Consider the following 17,514-nt stretch of genomic DNA (forward strand, 5'->3'; position numbering starts at 1 on the left):
CCCTAATGAAGAATAATACACACCTCTACCCATAGCTACAATGATAAATAATTTTAAGTAAATCATGAATCCGTTCTGCCGTTTCTTCAGATTGTCATTTTTCGAAGATCTCGACCGGCCATTCGTAATCAAAACACCATTGTGAACACCCACTTCAACGATTGACACAATCACAAACGTCGAAATGAAAACTGGTTCCGAGTAAAGAGTTCTGCGTACCTCTCGCGTCAGGTCCTTCCGAAAATTCATTAGTAATCCTGTATTGCGTTCGACTAGTCTAGTTTAATTTGTCTCGTAGTGCGTTGACGCCGAAGATCGCTAATTCGCGGGAGGGTGGCAGCATGGAATGTGCGCCGAAAGTGAGCTAGGAGACGGGAATTTTGCGACACAAATAGCTCTTTGTTTGGTAGCAGGTTGATGTCTGCTGCTGTCATTGACTATCAGCTGGTTTGCTTGTGTACGTTGGAAAGCAGAGCACGGTGAGGCCGCGAGAAAAACACTGAGACGAGCAATGTCGGCGCCAAGGCCCGAACCGAATTACAGCGCGTTGGTGAACGAGAAGAACCCGTTCCGCGAGGAGGCGCACTCCACGGACAACGAGGACAATGAGGACACCCCGCGCAACAGCGGCGTCATGATTCACATCGTCCCGGAGACGAGCAAAGGTGAGTATTACGCATCCGATCTGGGCCGCTCACTGACTAGTTGCGTTGATCTTCCACCCAGCCCGCTGGAACCACATCGAGGACCTCGATTCGTTCTTCACGCGGATGTACGCGTACCACCAGAAGCATGGGTTCTATGTGATTACGCTGGACGAGGTGTTCCAGCTTGGACAGTTCGCCTTCGTCGTGTGGCTTGTGATCTTCGCGACGCACTGCATCCGTTATCCAGTGTTATTCGGGTAAGTTGTAGCGATCATCGCAGCCGGCCTCACTTTAAGCCTTTCTTTGCTTGCAGGGACGTTCCGCCCATTACGAATTCCTCGAAAGTCACGATACCTGACGTGATCGTACCGGGCGGCGAGTGCATGAGGAGCTTCGGTGCCTTGACCTGGTTCACTCTGATCATGACGGGGATCTTGCTCTTCTTCAGATTGGTCCGGGTCTGCTACCACATCGCGCAGTTCTGGGACATCAAAAAGTTCTTCAACACTGCACTCAAAATTGAGGACGTAAGGACGATTTGCGGTAGTTAGAGCGAAAGATCTCTTATTGTTATAGTTTCAGGCTGAGCTGGATAACCTCACATGGCATGAAGTGCAGAAAAGGGTGCGGGAAGTGCAATCCGAGCAACAAATGTGCATTCACAAGGAACAGTTAACTGAATTGGATATCTATCATAGGATTTTACGGTAAGTTATCTTTAATTTCTCCTAAATGCGTTCGTCCATCTCAGTTGTATGGCCAGTAGAGCTTCTATGCTGAAATTTTATCAGTTTCCTAAGTTCAGCTAGTTGCATCGAGCGTCAGTACTACGCATGACCTGGATTCGCAACGAATCCGCCTGATTTCAAAAAGCCCTTTTTGTGTAATACTCAGAGCGCAGCTCAGCTGTGCCTCACAAAACAAAGTACTCTGGATTGTATTTCACTGAACATATCGTCGGCCTAATTTGCAGACTGGCTAACACCCCTTTTTGACAAAATACATTTTTTATATGATTATGAAAGAAAACTCAAAGACGCATTGAACCAACCACAAATACCTGATAACTTTAAGGGGTTATATCTGTTTGGAATTTTTTATTGACTTAAAATACGCTAAAACATCCCAGTAACTCGTAAGAAGAAAGCAAACATTAAAGCCGCGAAACATTCACTTTTCAAAATGGTCAAGAGTCTGGACGCAACATTACATCATCAAAGGCGTAACAACCGATATCCGGTCTAGTCCTGCCTTAATAAGGAACTCCCGACATCACGGGTTTGCGTCGAGGTCCATCAATTTGATATCCCTAAAAACTGTCTGGTATCCTGGTCTACGCCATCGCTCCATCTCGGGCAGGATCTGCCTTGTCTTCTTTTTCTACCATTGCCATTGCCCTTATAGACTTTCCAGGCTGGATCATCCTCATCCATGCGGATTAAGTGACCACAACCTATTGAGCCGGATTTTATCCACAACCAGACGGTCGTGGTATCGCACATAGATTTTGTCGTTATGTAGGCTACCGAATCGTCCATCCTCATGTAGGGGGCCAAAAGTTTTCGACGAATACATAAGGACTGGCAAGATCATAGTCTTGTATAGCAAGAGATTTAACCCTATGGCGAGGTTTCGAGTTTCGAGCGAAACAGTTTTTGTAAGGTGAAATAGGCTGTTTTCTGCCAACAACCGTGTGCGGTTTTCATCGTCACAGCTGATATTGGTTGTGATTTTCGACCCTAGATCGGAGATATTTTCAACGGTCTCAAAGTTGTAGTCCCCTATCTTCATTGTTTTCGTTTGACCAGTGCGATTCGTTGTTGGTTCTTTGGTTTTTGGCGATGAGGTTGGCACTATGTACTTCGCCTTGCTTTCATTAATGTGCAGCCCGATATCTCGCGCCGCCTGCTCAATCTGGATGAAGGCAGACAGAGGATGGTGCCTCCCGCATTTACGTCTGCATCGCGAATCACTTTCTCCAGAGCAAGGTTGAAGAGGACGCCTGATAGGGCATCCCCTTGTTTTAGACCGTTGTTGATATTGAATGATTTCGAGAGTGATCCTGCTGCTTTTATTTGGCCTCGCACATTAGTCAGGGTTTGCATAGTCAGTCTTATCAATTTCGTTGGGATACCGAATTCTCTCATGGCCGTGTACAGTTTTACCATGGCTATGCTATCATAGGCGGCTTTAAAGTCGTTGAATAGATGGTGCAACTGTTGTCCATATTCCAACAGGTTTTCCATCGCTTGCCGCAGAGAAAAATCCTTAACTGTTGCTGATTTGCCTGGAATGAAGCCACTTTGGTATGGGCCAATGATGTTCTGGGCGTATGGAGCTATCCGGCCTAGCAAGGTAGAGGAGAATATCTTATAGATGGTACTCAGCAAAGTGATACCTCTATAATTGCTGCACTGCGTGATATCCCTCTTTTGATGTAGGGGACAGATAATGTCTCATTGACTCTGATATCTCTGATATCGGATTCTGATGAATATCTCATGCCCGCGTTTTTTGAGAATGCAACATTACTCGGTATGCAGCATTCTTCCCTTCCGATAGTAGCTTATATCATATTCATTGTCAAGCCAGCCGTTCCGACTTTTTTTGCGGCTGGGGCCGTATCAATGATAACGCTCTTGAGGTGGTTGTGAAGATCATTTGTTGATGCTTCATCTCCAGCACATCTGTTAACTGCAGTTATTGCGGCATCCATTTCCCCCTTATAGGTGTTACGGAGGGCTGTGTTGTGAATGGCTGCCAACGAGATAGTGATCCGAGTCTATAATATATTGGCCCCTCTATATGTTCTGACATTCATTAGGGCTGAGAGGTGGCGGCGTTCAATCAGCACGTGGTCAATTTGGTTGAAAGTGATCCAGTCTGGAGAGGCCCACGCAAGTACCTGCAACAACCATTTCGTGCGATACTGCTAACTGAATAATCCGCAGTCCGTTATCATTGGTATCCCTATCTAAGCTATGGTATCCTTCTCCGACTCTGCAGTCTCCTCTGTAGGGGCGTGAACGTTAATGAGGCTTATATTTCTAAACTTGCCTCGCAAGTGCGGAGTGCATAGCCGTTCGCTTATCTTTTCAAAGCCGATAACAGCAGGTTTCATTTTTTGACTAAGAAACCTACTCCGAGCACATGATTTACTGGATGACCGCTATAATATATGGTGTAGTGGCTCTTCTCCAGGAAACCGGTCCCTGTCCAACGCATCTCCTGCAATGCTGTTACGTCAGCCTTATATTGGGACATCGGTTGGGGTATCGGCTAGCTGCTTGGCAGAGATGGCTCTGTACAGGGTGCCCACGTTCCATGAGATCTAGAAAAACCCTATTTGGGGGGGATCCTAAACAGATATAACCCCTTACCGATACAACTATTCCAACGTAAAGGAGCGTTTGGGTGGTTAATTAACGCCACCTAACTCGTAGATAAATAAATCTTCTCGAGCTCAGACAATGGTGATGCTAGTTTCTAGGAAACCAACAAGCGAGCTACCAACTTTTGTAAGCGCAGTAGTACGATAATCCTGCAATTTATTCATGACTACCACTAAGCTCCGAACAGGCATCTACTGACGAAGATGCGGATCAAATTGAACTATCTTACGCTTAATCAAATGATTGGCCCCGTAATGGTGCAATTGGTTCCCTGTTTCCATCATTCTGATTCAGAAGAAGCAAACGTATGCAAAAATGTTTCTGCTTTAAATGAGATTGATAAAAATGTAACTAATAAACCAAAGTAACAAAGGCCATGACATACGTTGACAAAAGTGCTTGGGACAGTTAAAAATTTTGCAAATCTTTTAAAAAGAAAGGCGATATTTTGGAAGAATAAAATCAAGAAACTGGCCAAAGAACGAACTTGTATTGACAGTCTAGTTACTGTACTGCCTGTAAAACGACGTTATGTAAAACTATTTTTCTGAACACCTTCGGCATTGGAAAATCATCCATGTTAAGTTGGAAATCCGCTGCAAACAAAACAAAAAGATTTTACGTTTTTGATTGATGCTCATTGCGAAATTTGTCCCCACTCTCAACAGCTACACATGATAATACCATGAATAACTAAAACCTTGTGTTATTTCGACCATAAAAGGATAAATGTAATCTTTGTCATCCTCATTATCTTGGGTATATAGATGACAATTTATAAACTCGTATCCAAAGGAAAAAAGAAGCTTGTCCAGAGAAAGGCAAAAACAAGTCAGGGAACACTATTGTTTTCTGCGTTGATATGCACGCTGTATTGAATGCCTCGCTACATTTTAGTCAACTCTTTGATTACCGAAATCCTTTCGCTCTCTTCATTTGAAAATCGGGAAGCCATTATCTATAGTGATGGTTGTACAGCTCAAAATAGGAATGTCACATTGGCGAATTCATTGCTAAATCTTTCCATGACTCAAAACATAATTCAGCAAAATTATTTAGAAGATGGACATTCTCAAATGGAAGCAGACTCCATGATATCTGTAAATACGCACGATAGTCCCAACCATACTTTAGACATATTTTTTTTTTAAAGTTTCAAAGAAGTAGAATTTATGAAAAGCGTGAAATGTTACTTATTAGAGCCATAGCACAATGACTGCCAATCATTTCGAAAAAGTTCTCGGATTTGCAGGACTTGAAGACAACCATACCACGAGACTGTCATTCTTTTTATGATAATCGTTCGCATAATTATCATCAACGGCGCAACAACCGGAATCCGGTCTAGGCCTGCCTTAATGAGGAACTCCAGACATCCCGGTTTTGCGTCGAAGTCCACTAATTCGATATCCCTAAAAGCTGTCTGCCGTCCTGACCTACTTCATCGCTCCATCTCAAGCAGGGTCTGCCTCATCTTTCTCTACCGTAGATATTACCCTTATAGACTTCCCGGGCTGGATCATCCTCATCCATACGGATTAAGTGACCCGCCCACCGTAACCTATAGAGCCGGATACCATCACCTGAGGGTCATGGTATCGCTTATAGATTTAGTCGTTATGTAGGCTACGGAATCGTCCATCCTCATGTAGGGGGCCAAAAATTCTACAGAGGATTGTTGTCTCGAACGCGGCCAAGAGTTCCCAATTTTTCTTGCTAAGAACCCAAGTTTCCGAGGTATACATGAGGATGGCAAGATTATAGTCTTATACAGCAAGAGCTTTAACCCTATGGTGAGACGTTTCGAGTGGAACAGGTTTTGTAAGCTAAAATCGGCTCTGTTGGCTGCCAACAACCGTGCGCGGATTTCATCATCGTAGCTGTTGTCGGTTGTGATTTTCGACCGTAGATAGGAGAAACTATCAACGGTCTCAAAGTTGTAGTCTCCTATCTTTATTCTTTCCGTTTGACCAGTGCGGTTTGATGTTGTTGGTTTTTGGTGCTGACGTTGCCATCATATACTTTGTCTTGCCCTCATTGATGTGCAGCCCAAGATCTCGCGCCGATTGTCGCCTGCTCGATCTGGATAAAGGCAGTCTATACGTCTCGGGTGGTTCTTCCCATGCTGTCAATATCGCCAGCATAGGCCAGTAGTTGGGTGGACTTAAAGAGGATCGTACCTCTTGCATTTACCTCAGCATGACGGATCACTTTCTCCAGGGCCAGGTTAAATAGGAGGCATGATAGGGCATCCCCTTGTCGTAGACGGTTGTTGATGTCGAATGGTCTTGAGAGTGATCCTGCTGCTTTTATCTGGCCTCGCACTTTGGTCAGGGTCAGCCTAGTAGTTTTATTAATTTCGTCGGGATACCGAATTCTCTCATGGCCGTGTACACTTTTACTCTGGCTACGCTATCATAAGCGGCTTTAAAGTCGATGAAGAGATGGTGCAATTGATTTCCATATTTCAACAGTTTTTCCATCGCGCACAGAGAAAATCTGATGTGTTGCTGATTTGCCTGGAGTGAAGCTTCTTTGGTATGGGCCAATGGTGTTCTGGGCATATGGGGCTATCCCGGCTAGCAAGATAGAGGAGAATATCTTATAGATGGTACTCAGCAACGTGATACCTCTATAATTGCTGCACTGTGTGATATCTCCCTTTTTATGTATGAGATAGATAATGCCTCTTTGCCAGTCGTGAGGCATTGATTCGCTGTACCACACCTTGAGCACAAGTTGATGAATCACTTGGTGTAATTTGTCGCCTCCATATTTAACTAATTCGGCTGTAATTCCATCGGCTTAGATTTTTAAGCCAGCAATAGAATTGACAACATTGATAAAATATAATCTGATATTCTGTCATTATTCTTCACATGTGCAGGGTCTTTAATCTTGCTAATAACACCTTTGACTATCCACGAGACAAAAATAACTATGCAGGTTATTGTTATATACCCACATCGAAGCAATATGTTCCTAATTCGACACTCACCACTCACTCAAAGCGAATTATGAATTTCAACGAGCAAAAGATTAATTTTTTCCAATATTTTTGTTTAATTTCAGATTTAAGAATTACACAGTAGCAATGATGAATAAAAATGTGCTTCCAACAAGAATGTCGCTACCAATTATAGGCTCGTGTGGATGCCTTAGCCGTGGGCTGCGCTTCAATATTGAATTAATTTTATTTCGTGAGTTACAACTCAATATTTGACTGTGGACATTGGCAAACTGAAACGTTATTACTTTCTAGACGGCCCATGGTCACCTTTTGAAAACAACTGGCATCTACGCGAAGAATTCAAACGGACAAATAAAAGGATTGAACTGGCTCGACAATTATCCAGGCAGATAATGTGGGTGGCAATAGCAAACTTAATTCTAGCTCCGTTTATATTTTTCTGGCAAGTCACCTATATTTCGTTTAGCTATGCGGCGGTACGTATTAAATGCTATTTGATTTCAACATAATTTACAACTGTCTCGTTTTCTACCAGCTGCTAAGAAAAGAGCCTGGAGTTCTGGGTAGTCGCTGTTGGTCACAATACGGCAGGTTGTATTTACGACATTTCAACGAATTGGATCATGAATTGGACGCACGACTGAATAGAGCTTACGAACCAGCTGATAGATATATAAGTTCATTTTCATCGCCAATAATGACAGTGATAGCTAAGTAAGTTCAGTGTCCTAAGAGCAAACTTCAATAGTTCTAACATGTTTACTTCTTTTAGGAATATTCTCTTTATATGCGGTGGAATCTTAGCATTGATTATCGGATTAACTATTTATAGCGAACATGTTATGCAGGTGGAACATGTACTTACAATAGCTTCAGTTCTTACTGTAGTTGGTGTTGGAGCCAGGTATGTATTGCATTGTCATTTTACTTTATTTCATGTCAAATTTGTAGCATTCCTTGCTACATTTCTTTTGAAACTGAAAAAAAAATGAAGGAAATTTTCAAAAGAGGTGGAAATCTTCAAAAGATTCTTTCCTGTACACTCTACGTGAGGGATTTTTATCCACTAAAAAGTGTTCGCTGCTCCAGGCTACAAACTTTTCGCATGCGACAGACTGTAGCCGCAAGATCGCACGAGGTTAGACAAGGAGACTGATTCCATAAAAATCGTATTTTTAAAAATTATTCTACAACTCTGCCATCCCCTTCAAAGTAGTCCCCTTGGGCAGCTATATAGCGATTCCAGCGCGTTTTCCACCCTTCGTAACATTTCTGGAACGCTTCGACTGGGATGTCCGCGAGTACTCTCATCACGGTCGCTTGGATGTCCATAATTGACTCAAAGTGGCTTCCTTTGACCACCGATTTTGTTCTAGGGAACAAAAAAAGTCACAGGGTGACATATCATATCGATCAAGCAGCGTGGGATCGTTTTCCACTTGTTCCGAACAGTTTTCTGCGACTATCATTCGATTCTGCTTTTGCTCCTCAGAAAGGTTCTTTGGAACCATCTTCGCGCACAATTTTTTCATCCCGAAATCATCTGTTAAAATTTGTCTGACTGTTTCACGGTTCATACCCAGTTCCGACGCCAATATTCGAACTGCTAAACCTCAATCTTCACGGATTAGCGCGCACACACGCTGCGCATTCACGTTAGTCCGCACCTCGACTGGTCTCTCGCTCCGCGCCCGGCTTCCTCGCTTTCACGCCCCTCCTTAAACTCTTTATGCCATCGAAACACCTGGGCACGACTAAGAGCACTATCATCATGCACTTTTACAATGTTAGCGTACGTTTCCGAAGCTGTTTCGCTCAATCTAGCGCAAATTTTTATCGCAACGCGTTTCTCCATTTTCGTGACGAGCACCATCAACACACGTCTACTCAACACGACACAGCAGGCGAACTAAACAAGCTAGAGCGATGGTGAATATATCAATGGAGAGGGGAAGGGAATTTGAATGTTGCAGGATTTCCACAAGCGCGGCAATAAAATCAGTCTCATTACTTAATAATCTAATTTCGTAGACTTTTCCCTAGTTTATCTTCATTATGTCCCTCTTAAAGGAATAAAAATGCCCGTTTTTTTCCATTGCGCTCATATCCTTTTTCTTTCTTGTTACTTACTACAGCTGCTTTCAAATAGAATTACTTTGATGTGCCATGTGTTATTCATTGACACTAGGCTGGGGTCTCCTGACTAAGAGGTTAGGATGGAAAGCTAACCTTCCTTTGTACCTCGTTACCTTAAGTCTTTGCGGATGTTTGATATTTCTAGATGCCTCAGTGGTCATCCGTAGTATCCTGTGACATGGTTCTCTGTAGTTATTTGATATTAGATATGCACGCTGAACCTAACAGCTAAATTCCCCAAGTTCGTATTGACATTATTACGATTTACTAGATCAAACTTTTTACAAGAGTCCCAGCTCGGAGTTTTATTTAGAAGCGGTGTAAATACTTAAAATTGCAGTCTCATCCACAAACGTTGAGGTTAACAGGTTAGGATCAGTTGGTAGATCCGAGGTGTAGATGAGGCAGAGTGTCCAAAGAGGCTACTTTGCGGGACACAAGCTTGGATGTTATTCTCATGAGACCCAAAGCCTTTGTATTTCACCCTGAATTTGCGTTCCAAAAAGAAAAGATTTGAAAATTCTAAGAAAATGTACTGGAAGCAGCTGCTTTATTTTTAAAAACGGTCCCTCGTGCCACACCTTATGCAATATCCAAAAAGACCGCTGATCAATACTTTCTATTCTTTGATTGTACCATCCTTCTCTCGAAGGATTACTTTGATGAATGATGGATGGATGGATGGATGATGGATGAAGAATTATTTTGCTTTCCGCTAGAAGTGAGATTTTTTAAAGTAGTCGTTTTTGGAACATATTTGAGAGAATAGGTAACAGACTTATGGGCCTGTAGGATGCAACTTGCTTTTGGTCCTTAACATATTTAGGAATCGTTGTATTTTCAGAAACCTTGTAAGCCTTGAGGGAAATAGGTGAGCCGTAGAATTGCGTTGAATATGTGAGTCACGTGAGTGATTATGATACCTGAAAGTTCCTTCCACGTTTTTCACGTGATTATGTCATATCCTGGAGCTTTCTTTGGTTCCATTTATTCTCTAAAGACTTGTTTGGCTCTAAATAAGAAACTTCCCTTCGATGTAGCTGTGAATATTTTTGGAAGTCTTGGGTTCATCTCTGGTAAATGGGGCAGGAACAATTTTTTTAATTTGTTTTGCAAAAAATCCGGCCCTTTTTCGGTATCGCTTCTTGCCCAGATGCCATCTGCTGATGTCAGTACCGACTGGCATTGAGCAGGTCTCTTTCTTATTGCTTTCCACAGGAAAAATCAGTTGATGCAGTAAGTGATAAACCTCGTAAGTAACTTTGTAGCTCTATTTCCCGTTGATCCTTAATGGCTTCATGGAACGATCGACTTGCTCTGGCCAATTGTTTTTTAGACCTGGAGATTTGTTAGCCTACCATTGTCTTCTCAACTTCCACTTTACTTGGACCAGCTGTAGAGAGATGTGCAAGCAGGGTTGTTATTTCATTGAATTTAAACAGGACTTTGTCTATTCCACCTCTGGTCTTCACGGAAGTATTTATTTGAAGGTTAGTACTTATATACTTAGGGCGAGCCCAATGCTGATCACATTGCCTCTTGTAGGATACTGTAATCCTATAGTGCACCGTTACGGTCCTGAATGAAGTGCTCTAACATACTTCAGGGCCCTGATCCAATATGGATTGTTGCGCCAACGATCATTATTACTTATATACTTACGGAAATTTAATCAGTTCGTTGATTTCGTTGTTAATTTCCTATTTGCATCGCCTGTTACAGGAAGTAAGGTCGAAAGTTTTATAATGACGGGCGAGTAGTCTGAAGACAGCTTCAGCTTATAGCACGGTTCGCGCGCTATTCACTCGCCTCCTTCCCCCCTTCTAATTGAAACCTCTATCGTTACCCCAGTAGCTCTTCATTTGAGATTGTGTCGGATAGAGTGCATCAATCTCATAGCAGAGACAGTTGTTAGCGAAGTCTTAGAGTTTTCTATGCCTCAATAAAAGATCCAACAGATATCATGATGCAATAAGCCCCTCCACATCCTCCAGGCAAGGTAATGTAGACAACGCCATTGATAACAAGAAGGAATATTATCGGCGATAGTATGAAACCTTGTCGGACTTCACTTTGGTTTAAAATTCCTCCGAAATTTTACCTCAATGCATCACGTGACATTTCGGGTTCTTATATGTCGCTCCGACAACAGTTTTTAGTTTCACTGGAATTGCAATCTTTCATAGAGCATTCCATATATACTTCCTGTTTATGATATCGAAAGGCTTCTCGCCATCGATGAACGGCAAATGGAGCGGTGTTCTGGACTCCGAACTATGTTCCCTATTCAAAAATGATCCGAAATCAGTTTAGGAGGATTTAGAGCGGGACCCAGCTAGCTATAATTCTATGTGATGCGATAGCAGAATGCACGCAAAATCTCCTTCAATTGTTGCACTCCAAACGCATGTTCTTTTTCGGAATCTTAATATTCATTACATTCTCTGGGAAAGGTTTCCGATTCCCAAGATTTCCGTATAAGTGAAAGTAGTAGCTCTGCATAAACTCGAGAAACACCAATGGATAGCTCTACGAGGAGACCGTCAAACGTTAAAGTGAATTAATGGACGAGATGATTTTACTTTTGTTTGGAGGATCAGTCCATATTCGCATATTACGATGATTAGCCACTTTACCCACGACAATCGGAATTTCATCGGATATGATACGGTTGAGAATCGTGATGAAATGCCCCTTCCAACTCGTCAAGTACTGATCATTGTGAATGAGAAGTCGAACGTTAACGTTCCATACAGAACCATCGAAAAGTTCGCGACCACATACCAGATGTTTTGTGATACCTTATTCGGTTCTGAAATATTTCTTTTTGGGGCAGTTTCTGCTTCCTTGATCAGCACAATAACAAATTACGGGATTTCGCGCGATATCGGAGCTCAAGGCGGTCACGCTCGTCATCACTCGGGGCGAATAATAAAGCCTTCAATCTCTTCCATTTGTTGTGGTCAACGACCTGAATCGCACCCGAAAAATGAGCCTTTTTAATGGTGGCCAATGTTCATTAATATTCTCAGGTGAACTATTCAAGGTATTTGCCGTCAGTTAAGCAACGCGGCGAACGACAGCCGGATCATATATGTGGTCGACGTTGAACTTGCGGGGTCGCAGCTGTTTGCCAGACGCAAAATGTAAACGATAAATAATGATTTGTTTCGAGGCCAATGTCAGCACCTCTCTTGTTAGCTCCATCGCAATGTGGTCAAACTGATGTCTTGCAGATTTGATTAAAAATGGCAATTGGTTTCGCAGGCTCAATGCTCGAACAATATGCCGCCAATGACGAAGTAGTGAAAGCGGCAGAAACCCGGAAACCTCTGAACATTGTCATTAAGATTCACAAGACCGTATTTCCACATGTTGAAGCAAGGTGTTGTCAGAGCCCACCTTGACATTCGGATCATTCCGCAATGTTATCTTTAGGAAGACTCTGCTTAAATGAATGAATCTGCATGGTAGCTTTTCCCGAAGCATAATGAAATTCAAGGATTGCAGGTTGCTAGTTATCTCTATTTCTTTAAGCAGCTTTTTACGAGAAGCAGGGAATACTTTAAATGAATTCTAAATCCCCCATCTCACAGGAGAGTCACATCTTATCGAAGTGCTGACTTTCCAACTTAATAGTAAATACTATTAGCCCGGGTGTAGTGTACCTCATCTGCTTCCTAAGGCACCTTGGTGTTGGAGGGCCATTCAGGGTGAATTTTCTCTTTCAAACAGGCTTGGGACCATCTATGCATTTCTGCTTGGGTCCTGATAGACGACGCCAGTGTCTAATTAAGAGTAGAGCTTCAGTGCATCGAAGACAAAATAGTAAAATAAAAAATGGATAGAAAAAGTTTGTTCAAAAGCAATTACTAGATAATTTGAGGAAGAGGTTCAGCGGAAACCAAGGTTTAATTGTCACTGTTTGGTCTATTCGGCATTATCGCGGTATCTCATCTCATAAAGATATTGTCAAACAGACGCATTCAGATTCTTTATTAAGATTGCAATGTTATCTTTATATGTGCATTCATTTCATTCAAAATTTAATATATAATCGGCGGCGTACGCATAATGTAGTTGATCGAATTATTATTATTCTGTTCATGGAAAGTCGCACCGCGTCCTTAAAGAACTATTGTGCCCTTTTACTGGGTATAGTGTACCTATTGATCATAGTATCTCAAGCAGGCCTATAACCATCAGGAACTTTAGTATGTTCCTAACTTCCAAATCTTTCAGCTTTGCATCTGGTATTAAGTGTTCTCCCAGATGCCTCGACCTACTTTACACAAGTGCCGGACACTGTCCCAGGACGCGTATAGAGGTTTCGTCATACTCCTCACAAAACCTGCAGGCAGTGTCCGTAGATATCCCTAGCTTCTCTAGGTGATAGTTCACCCGACAATGGCCAGTGAGAATTCCCCCTATGATTCGGAGGTTTTTTGGTGAGGTTTAAGCAATCCTTTGTGCGCATGGGTTCGTGCCTTCCAATAAGCATCCTGGACTGCTACATCCCTGGTAGGCCCGCACAGCATAGTTCCCTCAACCGTTCCTCATCAGTTCTTAGAGTCATAGTCATGAAACCGTTTGCGATTCCACAGAAGAGTTCTGGCCCGTGTAAAGGCGTCCCTGCTCCCTTCTTGGCAGCATGGCCTGGAACCCAAAGTATCCAGACTTTGTTGAACGAGCCGAGTGAATTCAGTCTCTCAAGGCATTCCAGTTTAGAGTATACCTAGTTGGACTTAAGTGCCTTGATCGCTGCTTGGCTATCGGTGAGAATAGATATGTTCTGCACCCTGCAGTTCCTTTGCAGATTAAAGGAGACACCTTTGTCTATGGTATATAGTTCAACCTGGAATATGCTAGTGTACCTGCCCATAGGCTCAAAGTACCTTTTCCTTGGACTAATGACACCGGCACCCGCTCTCTCTATTGTGAGGAATCCGCCAGTGTACCAAGTAATCAGTTGCTGGTTTAAGCCGTATGTCGCAGCCACGCTCTCCCAGTTTGCCTTGTTACTCCAACGTGTTTCAAACTTCTTATTGAAGTGAAACCTCGTTGTCATGTTATCCCTTGGTATCAGTAATTCCGGATACCGCCTAGAAAAAATATATATAAGAATTCGGCTGAGGCAGCCCCCGCCTCACTGATACTCGCGGCCATCCTGAATATTGCCCGTCTTGCCTGCACCTGTATGTGCAGATGGAGAGGGGTTAATCCCAGAAGGACCTCCAGGGATGCCGTTGGGCGTGTCCTCATTGCCCCACTGATACACACGTAAGCCAGCCTTTGGAGCTTTGAGCGAAACCCTTTCATTTAATAATTTCAAAGTTAACACGAAATAAATAAAGTCTTATACTCTTTTTACCGAAAAGAAAGAAAAATGAGCGAAAATAAATATTTTCTCTGTTCCAGAATTTTTATTCCTAATGAAAACATGATATGGTGCCCAGAGCAACTTTTAACGACCGTCTTGGCCCATGTTCACTACTTACCAGTAGCTTGGCGAGGACTCGCACATACCGAAAATGTTCGTTCTGAGTTTGAACGTTTCTTCCAACTGAAAGCGGTAAGCAAATCATTTCAACCAAAGAAGATAACCCTTTAAATAATTTCTTCCTATGTAGGTATATCTGCTAACAGAACTTCTCAGTCCATTCGTAACTCCTTTTATACTTATGTACTCTTTTCGACCAAGAGCTATAGACATTGTCGACTTTTTCCGTAATTTCACAGTTTCAGTTGTTGGAGTTGGCGATGTCTGCTCATTTGCTCAATTAGATGTTCGTAAACATGGCAATCCGGACTGGCAAATAACACAAAGCTCAGAGGACGATGAAATTCCTGCAGAAAAGGAAGCCAAATTCACTTGCGATACCAATCAATACACACAGGGAGAACACGGAAAAACTGAATTGTCATTAATTCATTTCACATTGACAAATCCTGAGTGGAAAATGCCAGCGCAGACGAAGCATTACCTACAAAGTATTCGCAGGCATGCATTACAAGACCTGAACAAATTGAAGTTTGGAATGGGAGCCGCAACAAATGCCACGGTTATGGAGCAAAGCCTTCTCTCCTTTGGAAATATGAATAATGAGGTATTTGATGAGACTAAATTGAATGAAGTGTTTTTAATTCGACTATCTGCCTTCCCACAGTACACTTCGATTGTTCATTCAGTGTTGCAAAACCATAGTTTCGGTTTGCCAGCACAAGCGACCATGCAACAGAGACGCGTTAATATCAATCAAGTTACCGACCTACCACTAGGTCATGCAAGCAATCATCCATATGGCTTCGAACAGATGCTACATCAGAATTTGTATGATGTATCTACGATGCCAACACCGAGTATTTTACATAATATTCAAGAAGGGGAAGTGGAAGACGATGCTAGGGACTCAGACAATATGCAATATGCTCACCCAATGAGCACTTCTATGACTCGCAGCATGGAGAAAAGTATACGGAAAGGTGCTTCAAAGATCGAGGGAAAAATTGAAGGATCTACCGAAGGACTTTTGTATAGGTAAGTGGATGAGATTGTTCAATTTTGATTGAATGTAATATCTTTCCTTACTTCCAGCCTTTATGGACAACACCCACAAATGCCTGGGGATCCTCATGAGACTACAACAGCAGATATGTGCTTTAGTGCATTATTCTTGCATGAAGTACATCACAGAAAGGTAAGAGTTATATTTGGCATTGAATGAGGATATCTTCTCTATTTGAAACAATGAACCAAGAAGATTCTGTTGATCAAGGTCGTATTCACTTTACTAGTTTACTACAATATGTTTTCAACTTACAAGATAGAAGTCCTCGTTTAAGTGAACTTTAGATTGGTCTTCTTCTCGATGGCTACAGCTCATATCTAGGCATTGCCTTCCTCAACTCGAACTCAATTTTCGACATCTTCCCGCTAGTTCTTGTCTGACATTTTTTCTTTTCATCTAAATCGTGATTCGCGATTCCACTCTGGTTACATCTTTATACGTGAACAACTCCTCTTATTCGCATTAGTTTTCAAATGTGCTGATATGCTGATATGTTTGTGGTTCTGTCAAGTGGATCAGTGTATTTCACCATTACCATATATTTTTCTCAAAAACTTTTTTGAAGGTGTCTTAGTGTTATATCTTCACTATCATAACACATTACCATTCTTATAAGACTGACCTTGGGTTTTCTACAAGGTACGCAGCTTTCTTCACCGCATTGTTTTTAGTCTTCAAATAGTTGGTAGAGGTTTGAATTTATTAAACTCCTAGCTTTTTCAAAACAAGCCCTACTAAAACCAGCTTGATAATCTTCAATGATTTTATCGGGATACGATTCCATTTCGCCGATTGACGTTAAGTTTTTGTACGCAACTCATGGAGTGGTTCAATTAGTTTTTCCCCATCATTCCTGAATAGCTCAACTGGTATGCTGTCTTTTAAAAACCTAGGAAACATGTACCTTGGAGGCCAAAGGGGTCTAGTACACACCACCTGGCACCTTGGGCCCTCAACTCGGTCGTGCAACTATTTACTAGACCTCTCCACTGCTAAAAGTTTAGAAATTTAGACCTTTGCTTTACGTATGAGCATTACCTTTATGGACAGGCCTTGTTTTCTATGATCCTCATGCTGTACTTCTTTCAGATGCAACGAAGAGGTATACGTTTAGAACAAAGTCAACGGCAACTATGGCAGCGCCCTCATCAACAAGACTTACAAGCCTCAGCGCCAACTCGGACAGTTACTACTAATATTGCGGAAAGTACACCCCTGCTCGGCCAGAAGCGGTCATAGCAAAGAGCGGAGTGGGTGTAGTTAATGGAAAAAATACGCTGCGTGGACAAGAATGCAGGTTCAAACGAAACTCCGCCAACTGTAAAAATGTAATATAAGATTCTAGTCCTTTTAGTTCAGATAACTTTTAATTGTATTTGTCTTAAATATAATTTTCATACTTTATAAATGAATATAAAGAAAGATGTAAAAAATAGGATTTAAAACAAATTGTGAAAGTGAAATAAAAGTGAGACATTATTATCGACATTAATCTGAAATGTTTTGTATTTTTTTTCACTTATAAATTCCTCATAAATAGAAAATAAAGCAATTGCGTGGGAAGAATTTGTCAATCCGATTTGTTACCTGTTGTTAGGCACAATATTATCACCTTGTTTTTGGAAAGTAGTAGTAGTTTTTGCTTAGATCACAATAGAATCGTACATTTGCCTTAAATAGAGAACCGGCCACGATTACGTGTTACATCGCAGTGGGTGTAAATTTTATCAAACATATCCATTTGTATACAGTGCACGAACTAAGGTTAGCCGTACTTACATTTTCCAAGATTTTGAGAA

At 42.0% G+C, this 17,514-nt stretch overlaps 1 protein-coding gene across 1 annotated transcript; it reads left to right on the forward strand.

Annotated features, from left to right (window-relative positions):
* Positions 1–185: 185 nt before the first annotated feature.
* LOC119656156 (autophagy-related protein 9A) lies at positions 186–17,214 on the forward strand. The gene is made up of 13 exons (XM_038062492.1): positions 186–665; positions 727–904; positions 961–1,174; positions 1,230–1,354; positions 7,112–7,239; positions 7,302–7,486; positions 7,546–7,724; positions 7,783–7,914; positions 14,565–14,718; positions 14,777–15,253; positions 15,314–15,684; positions 15,742–15,844; positions 16,805–17,214. Exons 1-13 carry the CDS (start codon positions 512–514, stop codon positions 16,952–16,954), a joined length of 2,550 nt encoding a protein of 849 aa, XP_037918420.1. The 5' UTR covers positions 186–511; the 3' UTR covers positions 16,955–17,214.
* Positions 17,215–17,514: the final 300 nt, after the last annotated feature.

The sequence above is a fragment of the Hermetia illucens genome, chromosome 4 (assembly GCF_905115235.1).
Source record: "Hermetia illucens chromosome 4, iHerIll2.2.curated.20191125, whole genome shotgun sequence".
NCBI lineage: Eukaryota > Metazoa > Arthropoda > Insecta > Diptera > Stratiomyidae > Hermetia > Hermetia illucens.